The sequence below is a fragment of the Geospiza fortis genome, unplaced genomic scaffold (assembly GCF_000277835.1).
Source record: "Geospiza fortis unplaced genomic scaffold, GeoFor_1.0 scaffold382, whole genome shotgun sequence".
Taxonomy (NCBI): Eukaryota; Metazoa; Chordata; class Aves; order Passeriformes; family Thraupidae; genus Geospiza; species Geospiza fortis.
The window spans coordinates 195025-215422 of NW_005054583.1; the positions used below are offsets into that span (position 1 = coordinate 195025).

A 20398-nucleotide genomic window follows, 5' to 3' on the forward strand; every position below is an offset into this window, starting at 1 on the left:
CTAGTTCTATTATCACCTAAAAAAAATTAGAGGGAAGGGGAGGAAGCAGTAAGAAACCTTTGATTATGACCTGATTGAAATTAGTTTTCATCAGGAAAAGAGCTTCTTGAAAAGCTTCTTTTATTGATTTCAGTAATTTCCTGTGGGAAACGAACACTTTCTTCCTTATCAAATAAACATTTGAGTTTTCATCATGTTGATGGAAAACCCTTCTAATGTAATGACCTCAGTTGCACAGAAACGCAATTCTTCAACGGCCTTGGGAATATATAAAAGAACTTAAACATACCTGTGTGTCTGTCCTTAAGTGCATTTTTGCACATTTCTATTCTTGCTGAATGAAATGGTACGTATCTGTCTTGGGGTGAGGCCACTAACACAACATTTTTAAAATACTGAAGACCTGTGGCAAACATATTAAATACATTAATCACAATTAAGCACAGTGATGAAAAATAATACATTGTCAGCATGATTATTTCATGTTCAAAGGCTTTTGAAAACCTACAGTGCAAAATAGATTACAATTATTAAAACATGCAACAAAATATTAGAAATATTCATAACAGCTTAAACACATTTTTGTTGCTTCTGTGAACTATTTGTGACTTATCAACACTCACACGTGTTAATTGTAAGTCAACAAGGTAAAGTAAGAATTGTCTGGAAAAAAATATTTTTATTAAAATCTTATTCCTGCAGATATTTATACATCTAAACAGGATCAAGTTCAAAAATAACAGAATAAATTAGTAAAATTCTCAAACAAAATAGAGAGAGGGAGAAGAAAAGGAATTGTTATAATATCATACTGTTACATTGGTGTTGAGTGAGTCTTAGGGTCCACCCAGTCCCTGCATGCAGCAGTCACTTGACAAATCCATGCTGCTGGTACATCAACTGAAAACCCCAAACCCTGCCTCTTCCCTGGAGCTAATGGGGCCACTGATGAACTCCTGCTGTTTGACCTGTCTACGGTCACTTGAGTTCTCCATCACCCACATTTAACAGAAAACCAAGAAAATGGATACTGCTTCCCATTGTTCAGAGAATATTCTGAACACAGAAGAGCTGTGGGTTTGTCCTTCATCTTTCCCTCTCTCTTATGGGAAAGTGGTCCAGAACCAGAGCCAGGCTGGATGAGGCTTTAGCTGCCTGATCTAGTGGAAGGAGTCCTTGCCCATTGCAGGGGATTGGAGCCAGATGATCTTGAAGGCCCATCCTTGTCTGTATGATTTCACAATTATGATTTCTAGACTTTCATAGAAAATCTGACCATCAGCACCACAATGAAAAGTCCTGCCTTTCCAAAACCTGTCTTAAGGTGTTTATCATTCTCTTCTTGTGCAGTCACACCAACTGTGTCTGTCAATTCAGTCCGAAGTAAAAGATAGGAGAAGCCCCCATGAGTGTTACCATAACTAAAACCTTACGTGAAGAGGTTCAGTAGGGAAGAATATTTTATTGTGGTTTTGTTTTGGTTTTTATTTTCACAACAAGCATGAGGAACATTTGTTAAAGAGATAGAAAGATAGCAGGAACTTCTACTTTAATAAGAAAGTCAGAAATTGCTGGAGGCTTAGAGTCATCTGGCAATGTAGGCACAACACTGCTTCTGGCATTTCTCCCTCCGTAGGTTCTCCCCACTTCTTTTGGGAGCAGGGTGCCAGGGTAGGGACATCTCTCTATTGACACAGTGTTCCAGCTCATACATTCACCTATGGACATGTCTATATCTTTGGATATTTTGCCTAAGCATCTACCCAGGTGATTCTGACTTTACAGACAACTCTCTCTGCATTTAATTTTCTGCTTTCTCCATTTTCAAGGACAACACCTGCATTTATAGCCTCTTATATCTCCAGTCTACCAAGCTAACAAGCAGCAAATTGCTTTAACTCACTATACATGCTTGGGAATTCATTGCTTGGGAAGTTAAAATATGAGTTTTTTGTGTAGACCCAATTTTATTTTAACTTGACAGTAGTAAAGCAGCCATCAACTGTATTCCATGGAAATAAGAACTAGGGAATCAAAGGGAAAATTCAAATAACACCAATTTACATCTACTTCCTGTCATTGATTGAGTTATGTAGCATATCTGTAAGATTTAGATGTTCTATTCATATTAACATAGTATTTGTTTCCTATTAGCAGTGTACAAAAGTATGAGAAAAGAATTAAACTTCAAGTAGTGACCTTGTCACTACCTACTTAGCACCAGTTTGCTCACACTCAATATTAAAAATAACTCTTAAAAGAAAACAACTGTTTCAACAGAGGGACCACGCTTGCATTCTTTTCTTAAGAAAAGCCTGATTTATTTAATTTATTCATGACAGACTAAAGAAAAGGAAAAAAGATTCTCTATTCAGACATCATTTTTCTAGTGTGAGGCCATACATCTCTCTCTGTAGTGCAGAAGTGTCAGTACAGACACGAATAAAATTTGCTCTTCATCTCACAGAGTCATATTTCCTTGAGACAAGAGATGTTAAACTTACAAAAAAAATAATAAAAAAGGAAAAATGGTTTTCATCTCATAGCATAAATTAAGGAATGATGGCCTGTCAAAAATGATGTTTCATTCTCAAACAGGTGCATGTTTACTACAGCACTAAGGTCTTATTTAATGTTAACAGTTTGGCAGACATTATCTGATAACTTTCACAGAAAAAAAATGCACAGATGGAATTGATATTAGATTTTAGACAGGGCAGCCCTTCTAAAAAGCATGTTTAAAGAAAGATCATTAGCAAAATGCAGATTTCCTTAGCTCCCTGGAGAATAGGACAATCCAGCACAAGCCCATAGAATAGCCCTTGGCATTTGCAAGGCTCATCAAGCCCCACTCACCCGTTTTTTGGCTGAGCTGATAGAGGAAACACTTGCGTAGATCTGCATTGTCCCTGAAGGTCAGTTGCAAAAGCGACCCTGACTTTTTTAACTTCTGCATTAGCCATAGACCTGGAATGAAAATTGGTGCATATTTTTATCCTTTGTAAATCATCAAGCAGGAGAGTTAAAGACATGTGCCTATAGTAAGGATAACACTGTAATTTTCTAGAAGTCTTGTTTGTTCTTACACTCCTAATTAACAGGAGTCAGAAAAGTCTAAGGGTCTCACAGGATAGAGGCAACAGTTTTAAAACTAAAAGAGGGTAGATTTAGGCTACATATAAGGAAGAAATTCTTTACAATGAGAGTGGTAAGATGCTGGAAAAAGTTTCCAAGGGAGGTGGTAAATGCCTCATCCCTGGAAATAATCAAGGTCAGGTTGGACACGGCTTGGTGCAAACTGTTCTAATTGAAGATGTCCCTGCTCATAGCAGGGGTGGAACTGGATTATCTTTAAGGTCCCTTCCAATCCAAACTATTCTATGATTCTGTGGTTGTCTCATGGCAATCATAAAAATACTCAGGAAGACTGAAATGTGGGACATTCCATTTCCATTATAATGTCTCTTTTTCAGCTGTGGAGATGCCTCTCTTTACTTGCAGCAGAGGAGAAGTGGGAGACTAAGTGGAAACTACGATTCATCTCTCACTGCTGCACACCCCTGAGCTTTCCAGGGAGCAATATGATGGACCTTGTAGATATTGAAATTGCAATTTTTTTTTCTGAAGTTTGAAGGTTTGAAGTCTTCAGCAAATATTTTCCCCAACTTCAAGGTACAAGTCATGCTACAATAATTCCTACTTCCAGTTGTTGCCCTCTCATTCACACTGCTGTGGACCACAGCCAGTCAAACCTTTCCCATCAGCTCTTACCTGTACTAACCAAAGTGCTGTTGTTGTAAAGGGTTCCCAGGTGAGGCCCAGAGAGGGACAGGAAGGTGTGTAACTTGTTGAGGTAATAGCGAAACCTGGGGCGAGTTAGTACAGATCGAATGATGACGTTACCAAGGGAATGTCCAATAAAACTGTTGGGAAAGAAAGAATTACATTAATAGGAAACCCATCTGTGTTCCTTTAAAATAAACACAAAGATGGCACAAATGGCTCTGGAGGGAAGACTCTGTCAGGACTTTCAATAAGATCCTTTAGTTATCATTTAATGGTTTTTTTCAGCCTACAAGATTCTCTTTCATAAGAATCTTTCTCTTTCACTCTCATCTATAAGAATGTAAAAATTAATATCACTAATTCAATGGCTTTTGACACAGGGCACTTTAGGTAAAGCTAATTTCACTGGATGTTGCTCATGTAACTCAAACAGTTACATACTACTTGTTATCTAATAAAGCTTACCTTATTCGGGATATGGAGAGGTTGTACAACTGGATATGCTGAATAATTTCATCCAATAATCGGTCAGTCATTGTATCAAAATCAGCAAAAGTATCAGTCTGTTGAAAAATTAAATGAGTTCATGAATTAAAATATATTACACTTCTTGCAGACTGATGTTATTTTTAAAGTCAAATTCAAGCAGAAATGTAACAACCAGAGTAAATGTTCTTTTAACATGCTCAAGGGGGAAGAAGGGAGATTTTTCACAATCTCCAGGTCCTCTTTTAAATTGAAGTTTTCCTTCAGAGAACTTCAGAGGGGTTGCTGAGTGATTTCAGAATCATAAGCATGATGCTAAAGCAGCCACTGGTGAAGAGCTGCTAATTCTCAGCTGCTCTAGATACCAAGGCCTGCACATGAAAGAAAAGCTTTTGGCATTTAGGATTCAACAGATTACTGCAATAAAATACTTTACAGGATTATACGTTGACATGAGGGTTATGTTGATGCTAAGGATGTCATCACAAAATGATTTGGCCATCTCAATCAAATGCTGTGTGTTTGTTATTGAACAGTCATCAGTAAGAGAATGAGTGCTAGAGACAGACGAATAATTTCTTGCTGGCAACAGTACTGCCAGTCGTGAGACAATAAAACAAGCAATATATTTCCAGTCTATACAATTACAGGCAGATCTTATTCAGAACTTTGTAATTTGGCAATCCAACAAGACTCTAAATCAAACTCCTAACTAATGAGATGCCACAAAACAATCATCAAATGTTGGAACAGCTAACCAGAGTAAAGATATGAGTAATTAATGCTTTTGAAACATATGAGTAATTAATGCTTTTGTGACACAACTCATCTTGCTAATTGCAGCTCTTGCACAGGAAAACATGTCGATATTCACTTTGCAGTACAGACTTAAAATAAATGTTCTCATAAACTAAAAACAGTCAAGTAACCTTCTGCCTGTTTGTTTTGTCTGCATTGATAATTAATGATTTCCTCCTAGGCTCATCATCCCAAACCTTTCATGTTGTTTAAAAAGTGCAAGAATATCAGCCTGAATGTTAATCATAACCAAAATAAGTCAAGTGTCATATTTCACCTGATTATATCTCCATTCTTTACTATCACTTCAGCCTGACTGAGCTTGTCAAATGCATCACAAATAAATGCCTAAAAAAGTGATTTGAATTTTCCTCTATAAGGCAGACCAGCTAAATGACTGGTTTCTTGGGTAATTTTCAGTGTGGTTCTCAGAGAAGGGAAAAACAGTGATGAGATGCTTTACAACATTAAAATAGCCATCAAGCCACCCAGGTTCCTCTTCCAGTGCTGTGAGAATTTCCCCATTTTTCCAGACAATAAGATCTCTAAATAGGTTCCATTATGGACTCTGGATAAATACAAATATTGTAAGATGTTTCATTCTCTGAAAACATTCTTCTCTTGGAAGAGGCCTTGATGGAAGTATGGAATGGTCTCCTGACTATTTTCACTCGCTTACATTCACTGTTCAGGTCTGCTGCTGACAGAGCTGTGTGCTGGAAGTGGCAAGTTCACATCCATACACCAACCAGCCACTTCAAAATATAAAAGCTTTTGAACAAACAAGGTTGGAAAGTTTTAACTCATGTTTCTCAGGTACTCATAAATCAGAATAATGTTTCTGACTGCACAATGGAGGTCCTTATCTTGTGCATAAAGTTAGGCCTTTGGTCGTAAATATGGCTCCACTGCCAAGCAAAGCACAGGATTCATTTCTGTTTCTCTGCCTAGACCAGCAATCAATTTTTCTGGAAGACATTTCTTTATCATTCAAGGAAATAAATCCCACAAACACTGCAACAGGAGAAACAATGGCTGATGCAGCAAAGGGAGCTGACAACACCTGCTGGATATTCCACATCCTCCAGAGAATTTAGCGCTACTAAACTTGCTGCTTTCTGTTGGTGCTGTGCTGCAGGGGCACCAGGCTGCCAAGTTTGCAAACTGGCAGGATAAATCCATTTTCTTCCTCTAAGGTCTAGTCCTATTACTGCTAATGTCATTGCCTTTGACTTTAACGCCAGGAATATTTTCCAATAGGTTTGAACACCCTATCAAATTATACAGGAATAGAACCAAGCCTTTGCACTAAATACTACATTAAACTCGCTGAATTCCCCAGGGCTTTTGTTTCACTCAGCTGGTGAAAAGGCTTTTGCTGAAGGCACTACTTCAGCAATCAAAAGGAAGACAGAAATTAGCTCTGTTCTACCTGATTTCTTTCAGACATTAGGAAGTCCAGTTTTCCACCAGGAAGTCCCAGTTCAATAAAAGTCTTTACCAGCCGCAGATCTGCACTGTTACCTAGGAACAAATGGTATTTTATAAGATGCAATTCAACAGAAAAATAACCAATATAGAGTCAATTTAACACAGTAAACTTGACACCATGGAGCTTTTGCTAAGTGCTGCTAAGAACATTATCACCCCTCAGGATCATGCATTGAAACAGCAAGAGAACAGGAATTCCCACAGCCTGCCCAGGTGGGCTGGACCTCACCTGCTGCTGTGGGGGACTGCATAAATAGTGGGTTAGAAACAGCAAAGATCAGGTCCAGAATAAATCTGTCCTCTATTTGCTGAACAGCAGAGGTAAGACAAAAAGACAACAAGCTCAGGTGAAGCCCCCAGGGACACCTCAACACCTGTGCTGAGCTATAGGGCCGTACCTTCAGATGCAGAGTGGCCCATCTCATGTATTCACAATTAGAGGTGGTGCTGAAATACTATCAGACTCCTAATATTTTGAGAGATGCATCATTTTGTACTAGGAAATTCCAAAGTCTTCTGAAATCTTTTGCTGGTGAAGAAGGTACCACCTGAGATATTAATTGGCAAACAGTCCTGGCACAAGCCAGTGTTTGTTTTGGTTTTTTTTTTTTGAGATATCATTGTCTCTACCACTTTTTCTCCATTGTTTCAATGTTAACATCTACATCTTTCTAATTTATATCAATAATTTGCCAAGAGAAAGTTCACATTTAACATAACTGTTTCCTGCTTAGAAAGCATATACATAAAAAACCCCAAGACCTGCTTCCTCTGCAGTGAAGAATGATTTTTATTCTCTCACTTTATAAAGTCAGCCACTATCTAATCTATAACAGTGTTTGGGGGGTTTAAATAACATTTCCCTCCTGGGGACATGTTGCAAAACAATCAAGCATCTGTGGAAAGACAAGGAGTTACTGCAATGCACTTTTCCTGTTCACAGGAGGACTGATGTGCTTTGGTGTAGATTGCTGTTAAAAAAAAAAAAAAAAACAACAAAAACTGAAAAATCAAAAACCAAAAACAGATAGCAGGACCCCATATATTAGCAGGAATATTTAATATTCTCATAGATCCTTTATTACAATGGACCAAATAGCATTATAAGGAATACATACTTAGCTAATACAAATAATTAAATTCTCCATTCTTTCATACTTGCTGAACATCTGTCCTTTTCTTGTAATTTACACCAAAATGACTTACAAATAGCAATTCTTCCTGGCCTTACCATCCAATCCATGGACACAGACAACCAGGTGAATTCCATCTTCCAAATTTTCTTCCTCTTCCTCTGGTGGAAAATATGGGATATCAGAAGCTAGTACAGATAAGTCACTGTACAGAAATCCTTCAATCTTCATTTCTTTTTTAAATTTTTCTTTGGCCTGATAAAAACTGGAGAATACATTAGTTAATCGCAATAGAACTGGGTGGTCAGCAACAAACCTTCAAACTAGAAATGAGGAGGCTTTTCTTTGTGAGAAATTATGTTTTCAACTTTCAAGTAGAGACCTGGATGCAATTCCATATCTATTAAAACTGAGAGAAGTCAGAATGAAGGGAATAAACTCCATTTCTTCGTAATTTGTCTACATAAGGGGAAAAAACTAAACTGCATTAGCAACTCACACTTGCCAAAGGAATGAAAGAGTAGCAAAAAATAATATTCTGGTAGCTCATAAAATGAGACTGAGGTACAAAATTAACAATTTTGCCTCTTAACAATGTCATTGGCCTTATAGGTACTGAAATGAAAAATGTATAATTTTTCTACCATCAGATGCACTTATAGTCAGGTAGAAGGTCCTTTTGCTCTTCCTCATGCCAGAGTTAAGGGATGCACCTCATGTGGTAGATATTTTGGGGTTAATTTGATTTTAGATTCTTTTGAAAACAATTTAGTAGAGTTTAGAAGAACATGTCAATGCTGAAATAATTAAGATAACACCTTTCCTATTAAAGGTCTAAAATTTGACACTCTAATTCATCTAGAAGCATTCTGCTGCCTGAAGATGCCAAACTCTTCAACGGCTCTTTGATTCAGTAAAACTTATCCAGATAATTTAGGAATTAATAGTCACAATGTAAGTGTAGAATTAAGTAGAAAACAGGGAAGGACAAGCTTTGGAGATATAACCTTTAAAGCTTGGGGATCTCTTAAGGCAACTTGATATAATCATCGAATCATTGAGATTGGAAAAGACCTCTAAGACACTCAAGTCCAATGATGAGCAATTACTTACATCAGCCCAACTGATTTTAAAGGGCAGAAGAATGAAAAAAAATAGCTTTTGGGCCATGGATCTGGAAGCCTTGAATTCATGAGCATGATTGCATGCTCAAATGTTCTGTTTCACAATGAAGAAACAAATTCTGTGCTTAGATTTATCAGGACTTAAGCATGGTGTGTAAAACTTCAGGGTGCTTTCAAAAGAATAAAAGTAAAGTTGAAAACGAATGTCCATGTAGACAGCCAAAATTTTGGGCAGCTGAATGGATTGAGAAATTTCAGTGCTACTGTTTTTCATCAGCACAGAAGAGACACCAAACCATACTGGAAAAATATAACTGCTAGTGTGCCAATCTGTGAAATAGGCTCCTGTGACGTCAAGGTCACGATGCGGCACTTTTGTGTTGGGCAACGAAGCAAGAAACAAAAATAATATGCCTCTTCTCCAGCTATCCATGGCTTCAATTCTCCCATTCTTCCAGTTTGAGAAGGTGAAGTTGAGACATATCAGCCAATCTGAATTCCCCATTTCATAGTCTAGCTACCGAATGGACTTATTAAAACAGAGCAGTAAAACAGTCTGTGTCATGGCCATGGTGAACTGACTATCAGCGATCGATACTCTGGTGTGGGTAACCTTGATTTCAGGAAGGAGGATCAGCTCTCAAAGATTATTTAGATACCTAAATTCCCCTGCTTGTCATGAAAATTAAGGATCTGATGTCTTTGGCAGTCTCAGTCTCTCTGTGTTTTCATCCTTCCTGTCTATTTAGATTATTCATTCTATATGAACCATTTGTCTGTTTGGATTATTTATACTGAAATTCCTCAGGCAACTGTCTCAAATACAAGCTTCCTGTATGCCTAGTGCATTAAGGTCCTGAACTGTGTCAGGTTCTCTCAGCATTACAGCTACGTTAATAAAGTAATTAGTTATGCTTACTTCAGCATCCTTTCGTTGGTCTCTTCATCCATCTCATCTGAATTAGGACAGACCACTCCGAAGGAGCCCAGCGGCTGGCGCGTGATGGGGAACGCAGCCTGTTTTGCTGAGGAGCCCGCCATGGCAGGGGTCTCTTTGAGCACGGAAGAAAAGGGAAGACAGGTGGCTGTGCAAGAGATGGACATGTTAACCACATCAGCAGCCTTTCTGCTTTCCAGGGCTACTCCCTCTGTTGCAGCCAAAGGAAACCCGGTGCCGTTTGCTACAAGTTTATTCTCTTGGCTGTTGGGCTCCTGAGGACGTTCAGCCTGGTGGGCCCCTGATGCAGGGTCTGCTGAGGCAGGTGAGTCATTGAGCTCAATTTCTTGCAAGCCCTGCATTTCTGCATACACTGGTGGGCTCCCATCAGCGAGAGAGCTGCCACATTCTCCTCGCAGTGAGCCAAATTCAGTGGAGGTGTCTGAAGGAGCTGTAACGGGATAGCAAAAATCTGGTACCACTTTTATGCTTTGTGAAAAACTCTCCTCTCCTGAAATTCTACTATTGGAAGAGCCCTGTTGTACTTTTAAACTGTCCGGCTTAAGTTTATCCTTTGGATCCTCAATGCATGTATCAACCTTATCTATATTTTTGTCCAAGTAATTACAAGCCCTTGGTGTTTTTAAGCTGCACTCACCATTGTTCTCCAGTAACAGGCACTCAGAGACATTAACTTGGAGCTGCTTCGGACAGCTGGGTGGTCTTGTATTTTCCAAACTACAGCAAGTCTCTGGAAAACTTTTCTCCTCATTCCCTTGTAACTCAGTGTTACTGCTACTGTGTTTGAGGAGGGGATTGGGATGTCTTCTGTGTTCTATTTGTCCGCTTTCAGTGGTCATTTGACACTCAGAAAAGTCCATGATTATTTTTCCATCTTTATCCTCTGTTTCCATGCAGCTTCTTAAGTTGTGATCTGAATCTCCTGAGGTGGCTTCGCTGTGTTTTGATATATCCACCTCCTCTGGGGGCTCTTCCGGGCTGCTGATCTGAGGGGCAGAGACAGATTTCGTCAGTTTGGTAAGCTCCACTTCCCTCTCCTCTTCCTCAAAGGGCAAAGAGCTGATGGATGTGAGTGATGCCTGGATACCACTGGGCAAGCTGGTGTTGCTTTCCGTGTGGCCACCCTCCAGGGAATTCCGGTGGATGGCGTGCCTCCGGACCAAGTGGTGCAGGATCTCTCGGTCACTGGGCAGCTCCAGGGCCCGGCTGCGAGCATCAGACCATGCCACCGAGCTTGGTTCACTCTCAATGCCTGAATCAGATATTATAGAGGAGGATCTTTTTATGACCCCTGACATCAGGGTAAATTCTTCACTCTCCTCACTTCGTTGCTCCTTTGTGACTGATTTCACTTCACAGCTGTGTGAAGGCAAAGCTTTCAAAACATGGAGATGAACCTTGGTGTCTGCATCCTCTGGTTTTTCAAGACTGGTCAATTCACTCAATGCAAGCTCAGATGAAGTGAAATTAGTTTCAGGATGACCAAATTCATCTAGTTCATGTATTTCAGTGCTGTCTTCTAAGCCATCAGTTCCACATGCTCCACACTCATGCTGATCACTGACAATAAGCGTGGGCTCACGTTTGTGAGAGTCCTTATTGCTGGATTCCATGTCTCCACAGGTAACATCCACCCCAAGTCTATTACCTTTTAATAAAACTTCCTCAGATGTTTTAAGGTCTTCTGACATGTGCTCTGTATTGCCTGGCTCTGAGTCAGAAATAGTTTCTTCTCTTGAAACAAAAATATTTTCAGGTTTCCTTTGGCCTTCTTTGTTTATTGTACATACCTGAGATGGGGGGTGCTGGTTTAAACCCTTAGCAGCAGTTTCAGTACTGCTGTGTAGGCATGAGGTACTCCTGCTTATCCTGTCTGTGTGTATTACAGGACTGTCTTTGTCAAAGTCTCCTTTCATTACTGCAGTGGGATCATCTGATGCACAGTCTTCATTTTCCAGTTTTACATCCACTTGAGTATTTGTAGGAACCTCAAAATCTGGGAAAACTTCCAAATTCTGATCTAAAGAAAGATAAAAAAAGCAAGCAAGCAAGAAAGAAAGAAAGAAAGAAAATTACCTGTAAGAACACAACAAACCACCCCAGAGATTTTGAAAAGGGATGTTAAATTCTAAAATATTATTCTACACTTTTACATTCCAAAAATTATACATGCATTAAAGGTGTATTACAAATGCACCTGCCAGAGTGCATTTAACAAGAATTACACTCACTGAACAGTTACAATTAGGCCAAAGAAGACAATATTAATAAAATACACTTTCCTCAGTATAGCTGTACCTATACTGTTAGTTTTTAGAGTGTAGGTAAGCAAAACAAAATGGATACTTCTTTGTATTCCTGGTGTCATTCAATATTGTTCATAACTTTGAATCAGCTTAATAGTCAGTTCAATAATTTAAATATCTTTAATGAGCATTGTCACAATTTAGGCAGTAGAAAAACTGTGGAAGACTGAAGATTTTGTACCACAGGCTATATTCACTAGACTATGGACACCTATAGTATTAAAACATATTGCTTCCTTGGTAATTTTAAAGTTGAGTGAAAAGAAAAAAGGTAGTAAGGCTATGAGGTTTTACTAAATGACTCTGGAACTAAAAAATTTCTTAATTAAAAATTTGGTTTGGGTACTCAAAGGGCAAAATATTTTTTGGAAGGCAATGCTGCCTTTCAGAGGTGTGAGGCTTTACACAGAAATTGTGGGGCTTTGTTCTGAGATTTCTTACCACTAGATGTCATAGTGGGGATATCAGTCTAGTGCTTTCTCTTTAAATTAGTACTATAGCAAAAACCCAAAAGATCTGATTTTCTTTCTAGATTTTTCCTCCAGCTCTTTTTTAAGGAAAGCTTAATTTCAAGATTAAAAATGTGAAGGAAATACTCTGCTGTTAGGGAAAACACTAAGATTCAGCTGTATTACTTAGGGGCTTACACTCTCTTCCGAGTTCATAAGCCCTAGGGATGTGAGATCACTTATCCTGAGCTGGGGAAGGACCTGCCACAGCTCAAGCTGTCTCAAGAAGCTGTGCCCTGTGGAGTTTCACTCACCTTTGCAAGGCATGTCTGTGTACCTATCTTCAAAGATAACTGGGAGTGTGTTCCAGTCCCCGTCAATGTCCAGGCATTCCGCCGGCAGCGGGGGCATGCTGGTGAAATAATCCGAATTACGAATTTCTGTAGAAATCTGTGCGTGGCTCTGGATCCTGGCAGAAAAATACAAAACAAATTGAGTGCTTGAGTAGCTGTTGAGCTAATCTGTGCTATTTCTACCGTGCTGTTTCTCCATAAGTCCTGCAAGCCCAGATATGCAGGCTGAGGATCCAGTCAATGCGTTTAAAGGGAAGCAGTACTGCATGATGGGGGGTACCCCCATCTTGGTCAATAACCAAGAATTTGAAGGTTTCCATCTCTCAGTTAGAGATATTTACATCTTGCTCAATCCCTTCCTGAAAAATCTCTTGTGTTTTTGAAATTATTCCAGATCCCACTGTCATAGGCTCTTGTTAGCTGCCGTAACCCATTGCTGTCCTCCCAAGGGTCTCAGCTGCTGGCTGGGGCTGGATCCCTCAGCTGGTTTCTGGTCAGGAAATGAGGTCTGTCACTCTGGCTGTGGTCAGGGTTTCAAAACCCAGATGCAGGAAGCAATAATCAAAATTTGGTTGAGCAGTACAGGGAGGAACAAAGCCAAGAAGGATGCCTGGCAAATCCTCTCTCTCACTTATATCAGACCTCAAAGCACTCACAGAGAGCTGTCTCACACATGCACTAATCTGGATGAGCTAAGGCAATTACTCAGCCACTGTCTCTTGACAGAGTCACAGAATCATAGAACAGTTTAGGGTTGAAAGGACCTTCAAGATTATTTAGTTCTATCCCCCTTGGATGGGTAGGGACACCTTCCACCAGACCAGTTTGCTCAAGCTGGCTTTGAACACTTCCAGGGATGGGGCAGCCACAAAGTTTCTGAATAAAAAATTCCAGTGCCCCATCACTTTACAGTAAATAATTTACTTCTAATACCTGATTTAAATCTACTCTCTTTCAGTTAAAAGCCATTCCCCCTTGTCCTATTGCTACATGTCCCTGTAAAAAGTCCCTCTCTGGCTTTTTTGTAGCCTTCCATCTGTTTCCATCATTTAGGCCATTCAAAATGCTACCTGGCTCTCCTCAGTGAATATGACACTAAACTGGCAGATGAATATGTGTTGGGCTATAATCAATACAATAATTTGTATTTCTGATGGGCGTTCCTATTTAAATATCTGTCTCAAAAATGTGGAAAACATGAAATACAGAGAGTAAGGCAAAAAAGATTTTCATTGATGGCCAGCTGAAAGCAAATCTGTTCTTCATCTTAAAGCCACTATCCCTTGTCTGATTATTTCCTACCCTTGGGAAGAAGATGAATAACTGATATTAAAGTGAGCAAGGAGAAATATTTTTGTCTGTAAAATCTGAGGGTATGTGACCTCCTAGAGGCCTCTACCCTGTACCACACTCAGCCTACTGGGAATGGTGTGTCCTCTTCTGCCTAAGCAGTCAAATGCTGTCAGGTACAGATGTGCACAGCTTCACACAAACCCACAACAGCATGAGAGGCAAAAAACAGCTCCTGTCTGGTAGGAAGGAAAATAAAATGGGGAGAAAGAAGGTACTGTTTGATGTGCTTGTACAGAACCTGGTACACTGAGCACTGATCCGAGTTGATGACCTTATGAACCCAACCAATAATCTCTACTACCACACCCAATATCAATAATACTCTGAAAGCCAAGAATCTGTTTTTCCATCTACATAATCTAGCATATTCAGGAAGAAAACCTGGCTCTACCATGCAGCCTGTATAGAAAAAAATTTCTGCACAGACCAATTAATATTTTTTTTAATATTTTTTTTCTTACCCTTCTTGATAACCACTGAGAAAAACATTATATTTATCTGTAGGAAATGTGCTACTCCTGTGACTGCCTGGAGAAACTGAAGCACTTCATGCAATTAGGGTTTCCCCTGTGCAGGATTATGTTTGTTTGAATAGGGCCATGAGTGTGTGTGTGTGTGTCCTCCCCCCAGGATCTTGACATGGGGTTTTCCTTGTACTCAGCTCCCTAAAATCCTGGCATGGGACAACCAAGTGAACACAGCTGGGACCCTGCAGCTATGGTGCTGCTCTAATTTGGCAGGACAAGGCAGTCTTGTACGGTCCATCCACTAATGAAGCCAGGGCCCTTTCCATCAACAGTGAATCAGCCTTAATGTCCCCAATGACAGCTCTGAGAAAAGCAATTTTCTCCTCTGCACTAGGTCAGAGGCAAATGTCTCACTTAGAAATCATCATTGTGACAGGACCTGATGTCATGGCCTTTCAGCCCCTTCTAAAGGATGGGTTTCACACTGGTAATGTTGCAGTCTGCCCATGGTGACAAATAGTCTGGATAACCTTCATTACTCAGAAATTCAAATCTGAGCATCCTTCTTTGAACTCTGCCTTCAGGGGTCAGGTCTTGAGTGTCATCCAAGTCGTCCAGTTGGGTTCATGGGCTAAAACCAAGGGCAGGATTTGCCCTGGCATAACTTTAAGACTGGTTTCTCACACTTCACAATTTGGTTACAAGCAGAAATTGTCCAGCAGAAAGAAATACTTACCTTGGAATGGTTTAGGGATGGTAAAAAGCAAATTTGTAAATGTTAAGATTTGTTGCTTTTCAACAGGTATTTCCCACTAACAGCACCGGTGCTGGATCTAGTGCATTTGATTTAGGAAGTTAATTGAAGAATATATATATATCTATGTAGCTTGAAATTAATTATTTCTGGGGACAGCCTGATCAGTCACTTTTGAAACTCATTTCAAAAGGTTTACAATATGGAGCTAAAACAGAGCCAATAACCTCTCTTAAACCAAATTCCTTCATACCCTATAGAAAAAGATCTTGTTCTTGACTGCAAAATATTTTAAAGTAAATTTTTAGTAATTCCAGAGATAGGGGAGTGTTAATGGGTTACTTACAGGCCTTCCTGGAACATGAGCACAGCAGGTTTCTGGTGCTCAGTGTAGAAGAAAGCTTCTGAGAATCTTCTCACCTGAGAGAGAGAGATGCACAAATTAAACCTAAGATCTGCTGAAAGGTGACAAGTGCCATCAGTCTGAGAACACAGCACTGACTACCAGAACCAGATTCATTAGTGCTGACATTAAAAAAGAGTTCAATTCTGCTTTGTTTTCCCAGCCCAGCACAAAGCAGCTGTTATTGTAGCATATTTTGCTGCGGGGTAAGACTCCCTTGACAATAAATCAAAGTTTGGTTATCTGTATCTTCTAACTACTTTTCTTAAAGCTGTCAAATTTACCATTTTCCCCTGTATCGTTAAAGTTGGGAAGATTTATTCCTTTCCCACTGTGCAAAAGCAGTAGAGTAGTGATTTATTAAATTAGAAAAATTCATTATTTATCATCTCTTCTATGGGAAGATCCACAGTGACTCTCAAACTACCACAACAGCAAAGCCAGTCTTACATGTCACTCCAGAGGAGAATGAGCCCTGTCACAGTAGAAACATACCTGCCTATGTCATGATAGTTACAAACTGAGAGCTCTTCAAATCCCTTCATGGACATTAGATATGTTCAGTGTTGGACAATCAATTACAAAAGAGCCATGGATCTGAAGTGGCTGGCAGAGCACAGAGTGTGAAATAAGCTATTAAAAATTCAGTGCTGTCATCTGCCCAGGAATAAGGTTTGAGTTTAAATGAATCAAGCATAATATGCAATCAAATGTACTGAGCTGTTAAACTGCAGCCCATACATTCCTAATAATAATTGTAAAAGTGACCTCTGTTACAGGGACAGAAAATGGCAGTGCAAAGCATATGTCAGAGCATCTCAGCATTTCCCTAAATCCCAGCTGTACTTTAGCAAACGGCCTTACTAAACAAAGGATGAGCATCCCTTCCAAAAGACTGTGTCTTAACAGTAGGACTTTTCATTTAGGGCTCTCAAACCATTTTCCAGAGGTGAAAAAGTGTAATTACAGTTTATATGAGGAGGAACCAGAGCATGCAAAGTTATGTAATTTGACAAAGGTCAAGAAGACAGCTGGCATCAGTCAAAGCTGGAACAACCCAGAGGCTGAGATTCACCTTGCTGGAGCTGGGAGCGCTCAAAGTTGGGTTATTTGACTGAAAACCACCCAGGTTCCCTCAGAGTCAAGGGAGACCTCACAGACTAACCAGAGGAATTTCAGCATCAGGCACTCAGCCACCTCTTCCTGAATTTTATGCCCCATTTTTGTGAGCCCCAGATGAGACTTGTTCTGGTCACTCTGACCTCCACTGACCGACAGGAGCAGAACATAAGCTGAGGTGTGAATACCTACCCTGCACACTCCTCATGCATGCAAGGTGAATCCTGCCCTTTCCTCCCCTGTTCCTACTCTAATGATTAGATCAGACTTTGAGTTCAGCTCAGGTGATGTGCTGAGCTGGTGTCTGGTCAATAACCAAGAATGTCCTGATGGAACACAAAACACTTGCTGAACTAATCAGATAAGAAGATCTGACAATGTTTGCTAAAATGACAAGTGGTTTTGTGCCTTCTTTATTACCAAGTACAAGAAGCAATTTCAACATCAACAATATTAATATTTTGCTGTGTGCACTTCATTGTGAGAAAGGCAAATAGCTATATATATGACAGTGAAGAAAACAAATCTATATTCCTTTTGGTAGTTTTGTGAAACCAGTTGAGATGAAATTGCATTTTTTTATTTGTCACTGTGTTGTCTGGGTTTTTTAAAACAAGTGTTTATAATTTACGGATATAAGGCGACGTATATCACTTCCCACCCACCTCCTGCTCTATGTCTGATCCTGGTGTTCAAAGTTACTCATTTTGTATAGGATCCTGGGTCACACAAACTCAACCATCTTCATTCCAGAAACTGAAATCTGTAATTTCAAATCCTGGGCCTCACCTCTTCTTCCCCTCCTCTTCAACTCTTGTTGTGCTCACCCCATGCCATGTAAATAGTCACAGAGGCAGAATTGGATTGGAAATATACATCCAAATAAATCTCTAATGTTTATCAAGATGTGACCATTACTGGACTTGCTTTTAACTTCTTAAGATTACCCTTAGCATGTGATGTTCCTGAGTCAGATAAGCTGTGACTTCTGGATGGAGCGTGGCCACCTCTAGGAACTGGGTCCACAGGGCCAGGAGGTGAGAGCAAAGCCAGGCAAGGTCCTTGCTTATCTGCTCTGCTATCTTCTCTGGATTGCTCAGCAGCTGAAGGACAGAAAAGAAATTGTGAGATCAAGAATGTTATGGAAAAGAATCAGTTAGTACATCAGATTAAGTCCTTTTAGGAACAACAAGAAAAATTTCTCTTGATTTAGGAATATTATTGCTAAGCTACCATTTTCAGTTATTTTACCCCAAATAAAGCTGGTGAGACATTTTCTTTTTCTCTTTAAAATCACATATTTTAGTGCAAATGGTCTCAGCTACGCAGTTAGAGAGCAAGAAGTGGGAACAGATAATTTTTTTTTGCAGATACTTTACTGCAGGTGTAGTAACTAGGGAAAAAAAACAAAACCAAAGACTGTGGGTTCCAAATTATCCACCAGATGGTGCTGGATGCTCTGAAATAATAAACCATGGCCAGACTCTGTTAGCAAAGGAGCCCTGTCAGCCATGTCACATTAGAATACAGATGGGTTATTGAGGGGGAACCAAACAAGAAACCTCAAACCAAAACACTGTGTCCTCAACACATGATGCAAACAGACATTCCAGAGGGTGCTGTTGCCCATGTCCCACACTAGAACATGCTGGGTCTCTGTGTGCCCTCCAGCTCTGTGCTAAAGCACTGCAGGAAAGCAAAATCTCTGTGTGCCAAACTTCCTCATTTCACAATATCAGAGAATCATAGAATCGTAGAATAGGTTAGGCTAAAGATCTTCTTCCAAATCCCTGCCATGTGCAGAGACACCTTCCACTATCCCAGGTTGCTCAGAGCCCCATCCAGCCTGGCCTTTAACACTTCCATGGATGGGGCATCCACAGCTTCTCTGGGCAACCTGTGCCTGTGCCTCACCACCCTCACAGGAAAGGATTTCTTCCTTATATCTAATCTGAACCTGCCCTCTGTCAGTTTAACACCATGCCCACTTGTCCTAGCACTACACACCCTTGTAAAACATCCCTTTCCAGCTTTCCTGTAGCCTTTTTAGGTACTAGAAGGTGTTAAATTCTCTCCCTGGAGTCTTCTCCAGGCTGAACAAACCAAGCTCTCTTAACTTGTCAGCTTGTTAATTTCTTTAATGAGAGACAGACATTGCATTTTACCTCCATGTTATTCACTGGGTTTTTAGTTTGGTTTTTTTTTTTTTTTTTTTTTTTTTTGGTTAGGACTGCACTCTAGCTGAAAGCCTGCTTATTTTTCACATTTTATTATGCAGGTAGTTTCCAGGTTGGTGACACTGCAAACTAAGCCATGATTAAAAACAAATTGTCTGTGTGTGAGAGCAGCAGAGAAAAATTGTGTGTGGATAAAACAGACACTGTGTTTATATAGTTTGGATGCTTCCCCATTTTAATGACTTGTCCCAAAATGGCACAAGCTCCAGGACTCATTCTGGTATGGAAAAGATCTGGGGGATACTGGGAAACAAAAGATCCTGCTCAAACATTTCCCTTTGCAGAGTCAAGGTATTACTTTATTTATGATATCCAATTTTACAGGCTGTATGTCAATGTTAATTTTTTATTTGTTAAGTCAGTAAGATGTTTCTTACATCATAAACTGAAAGCTCAGTCTTCAAGCAAAATGCATTATTAATGTAAGTCATCTTAGGAATAGGTGTTCGATGGCTATTTGTCCACTTTACTGGTTGTCAAATGTTTGAGTTTGTCAGGGAGGGAGGGAGGAAGGACGTGGTGGAAGGAAGTGGCGGAAGTGGTGGAAGGGAGGAAGGAAGGAAGGAAGGAAGGAAGGAAGGGAGGAAGGGAGGAAGGAAGGCTCTAGGGGCAAAGAGTGGGGAGGTGTCAGAAGGAAAGAAATTAAGGATTGATTGCTTGGCTGATATTCCAATGTTTTGACCATTGGTGCATCTTTGTCCAAGGAAGTCCTGAGTACTCTGTAGTCCCTCCAGCCCATGAAGATTCATGAGGGTCCCTCTTGTGATGGAGTATTTCTAATTGTGAGTGTCTTACTGCACTGAAAAGTAGTGCAAAGGAGACTCTAGACTGTGTTGTCTGTCCTATACCGTTACAACTTCTAAGTCTAGTAGAGATGAGGCAGTAAGTTATGCTTCTCTAAATCAGTTTTATGTGAAATCAGATTTCCTTCAAAGTATCCAAGTCAGGACTTAAAACTAATAAATTTGTCATTTGAAACAGTTTTAAAACCATGGCTGACAAACCTTAGGTCATAATTTGTAACAGGAATGTAAATGGACTTCTCATTTGGTTTAGACTCATCTTCCCTCTATTAATTGTTATCAAATTCACTTCCCCAGGGAAGTGGTGGAATCACTACTTTGGAACCCTGGAATTTTTCAAAAAATGAGCAGGTGGCACATTATTGATACGGTTTACTG

The 20398-nt window shown here is 39.8% G+C and overlaps 1 protein-coding gene across 1 annotated transcript in view; it reads right to left on the reverse strand.

Moving 5' to 3' along the window:
* The window catches only part of FAM135B (family with sequence similarity 135 member B), a 193706-nt gene that overhangs the window by 1860 nt on the left and 171448 nt on the right, over positions 1 to 20398 (reverse strand). Inside the window, exons 10-19 of the mRNA XM_005429890.2 lie at positions 17928 to 18083; positions 15805 to 15878; positions 12846 to 13000; positions 9738 to 11796; positions 7793 to 7959; positions 6503 to 6594; positions 4252 to 4349; positions 3772 to 3923; positions 2857 to 2967; positions 290 to 403 (exon numbers count right to left, since the gene is read on the reverse strand). Of these exons, the coding sequence (XP_005429947.1) occupies positions 290 to 403; positions 2857 to 2967; positions 3772 to 3923; positions 4252 to 4349; positions 6503 to 6594; positions 7793 to 7959; positions 9738 to 11796; positions 12846 to 13000; positions 15805 to 15878; positions 17928 to 18083 (3178 nt within the window). The remainder of the gene's footprint in view (positions 1 to 289; positions 404 to 2856; positions 2968 to 3771; positions 3924 to 4251; positions 4350 to 6502; positions 6595 to 7792; positions 7960 to 9737; positions 11797 to 12845; positions 13001 to 15804; positions 15879 to 17927; positions 18084 to 20398) is intronic.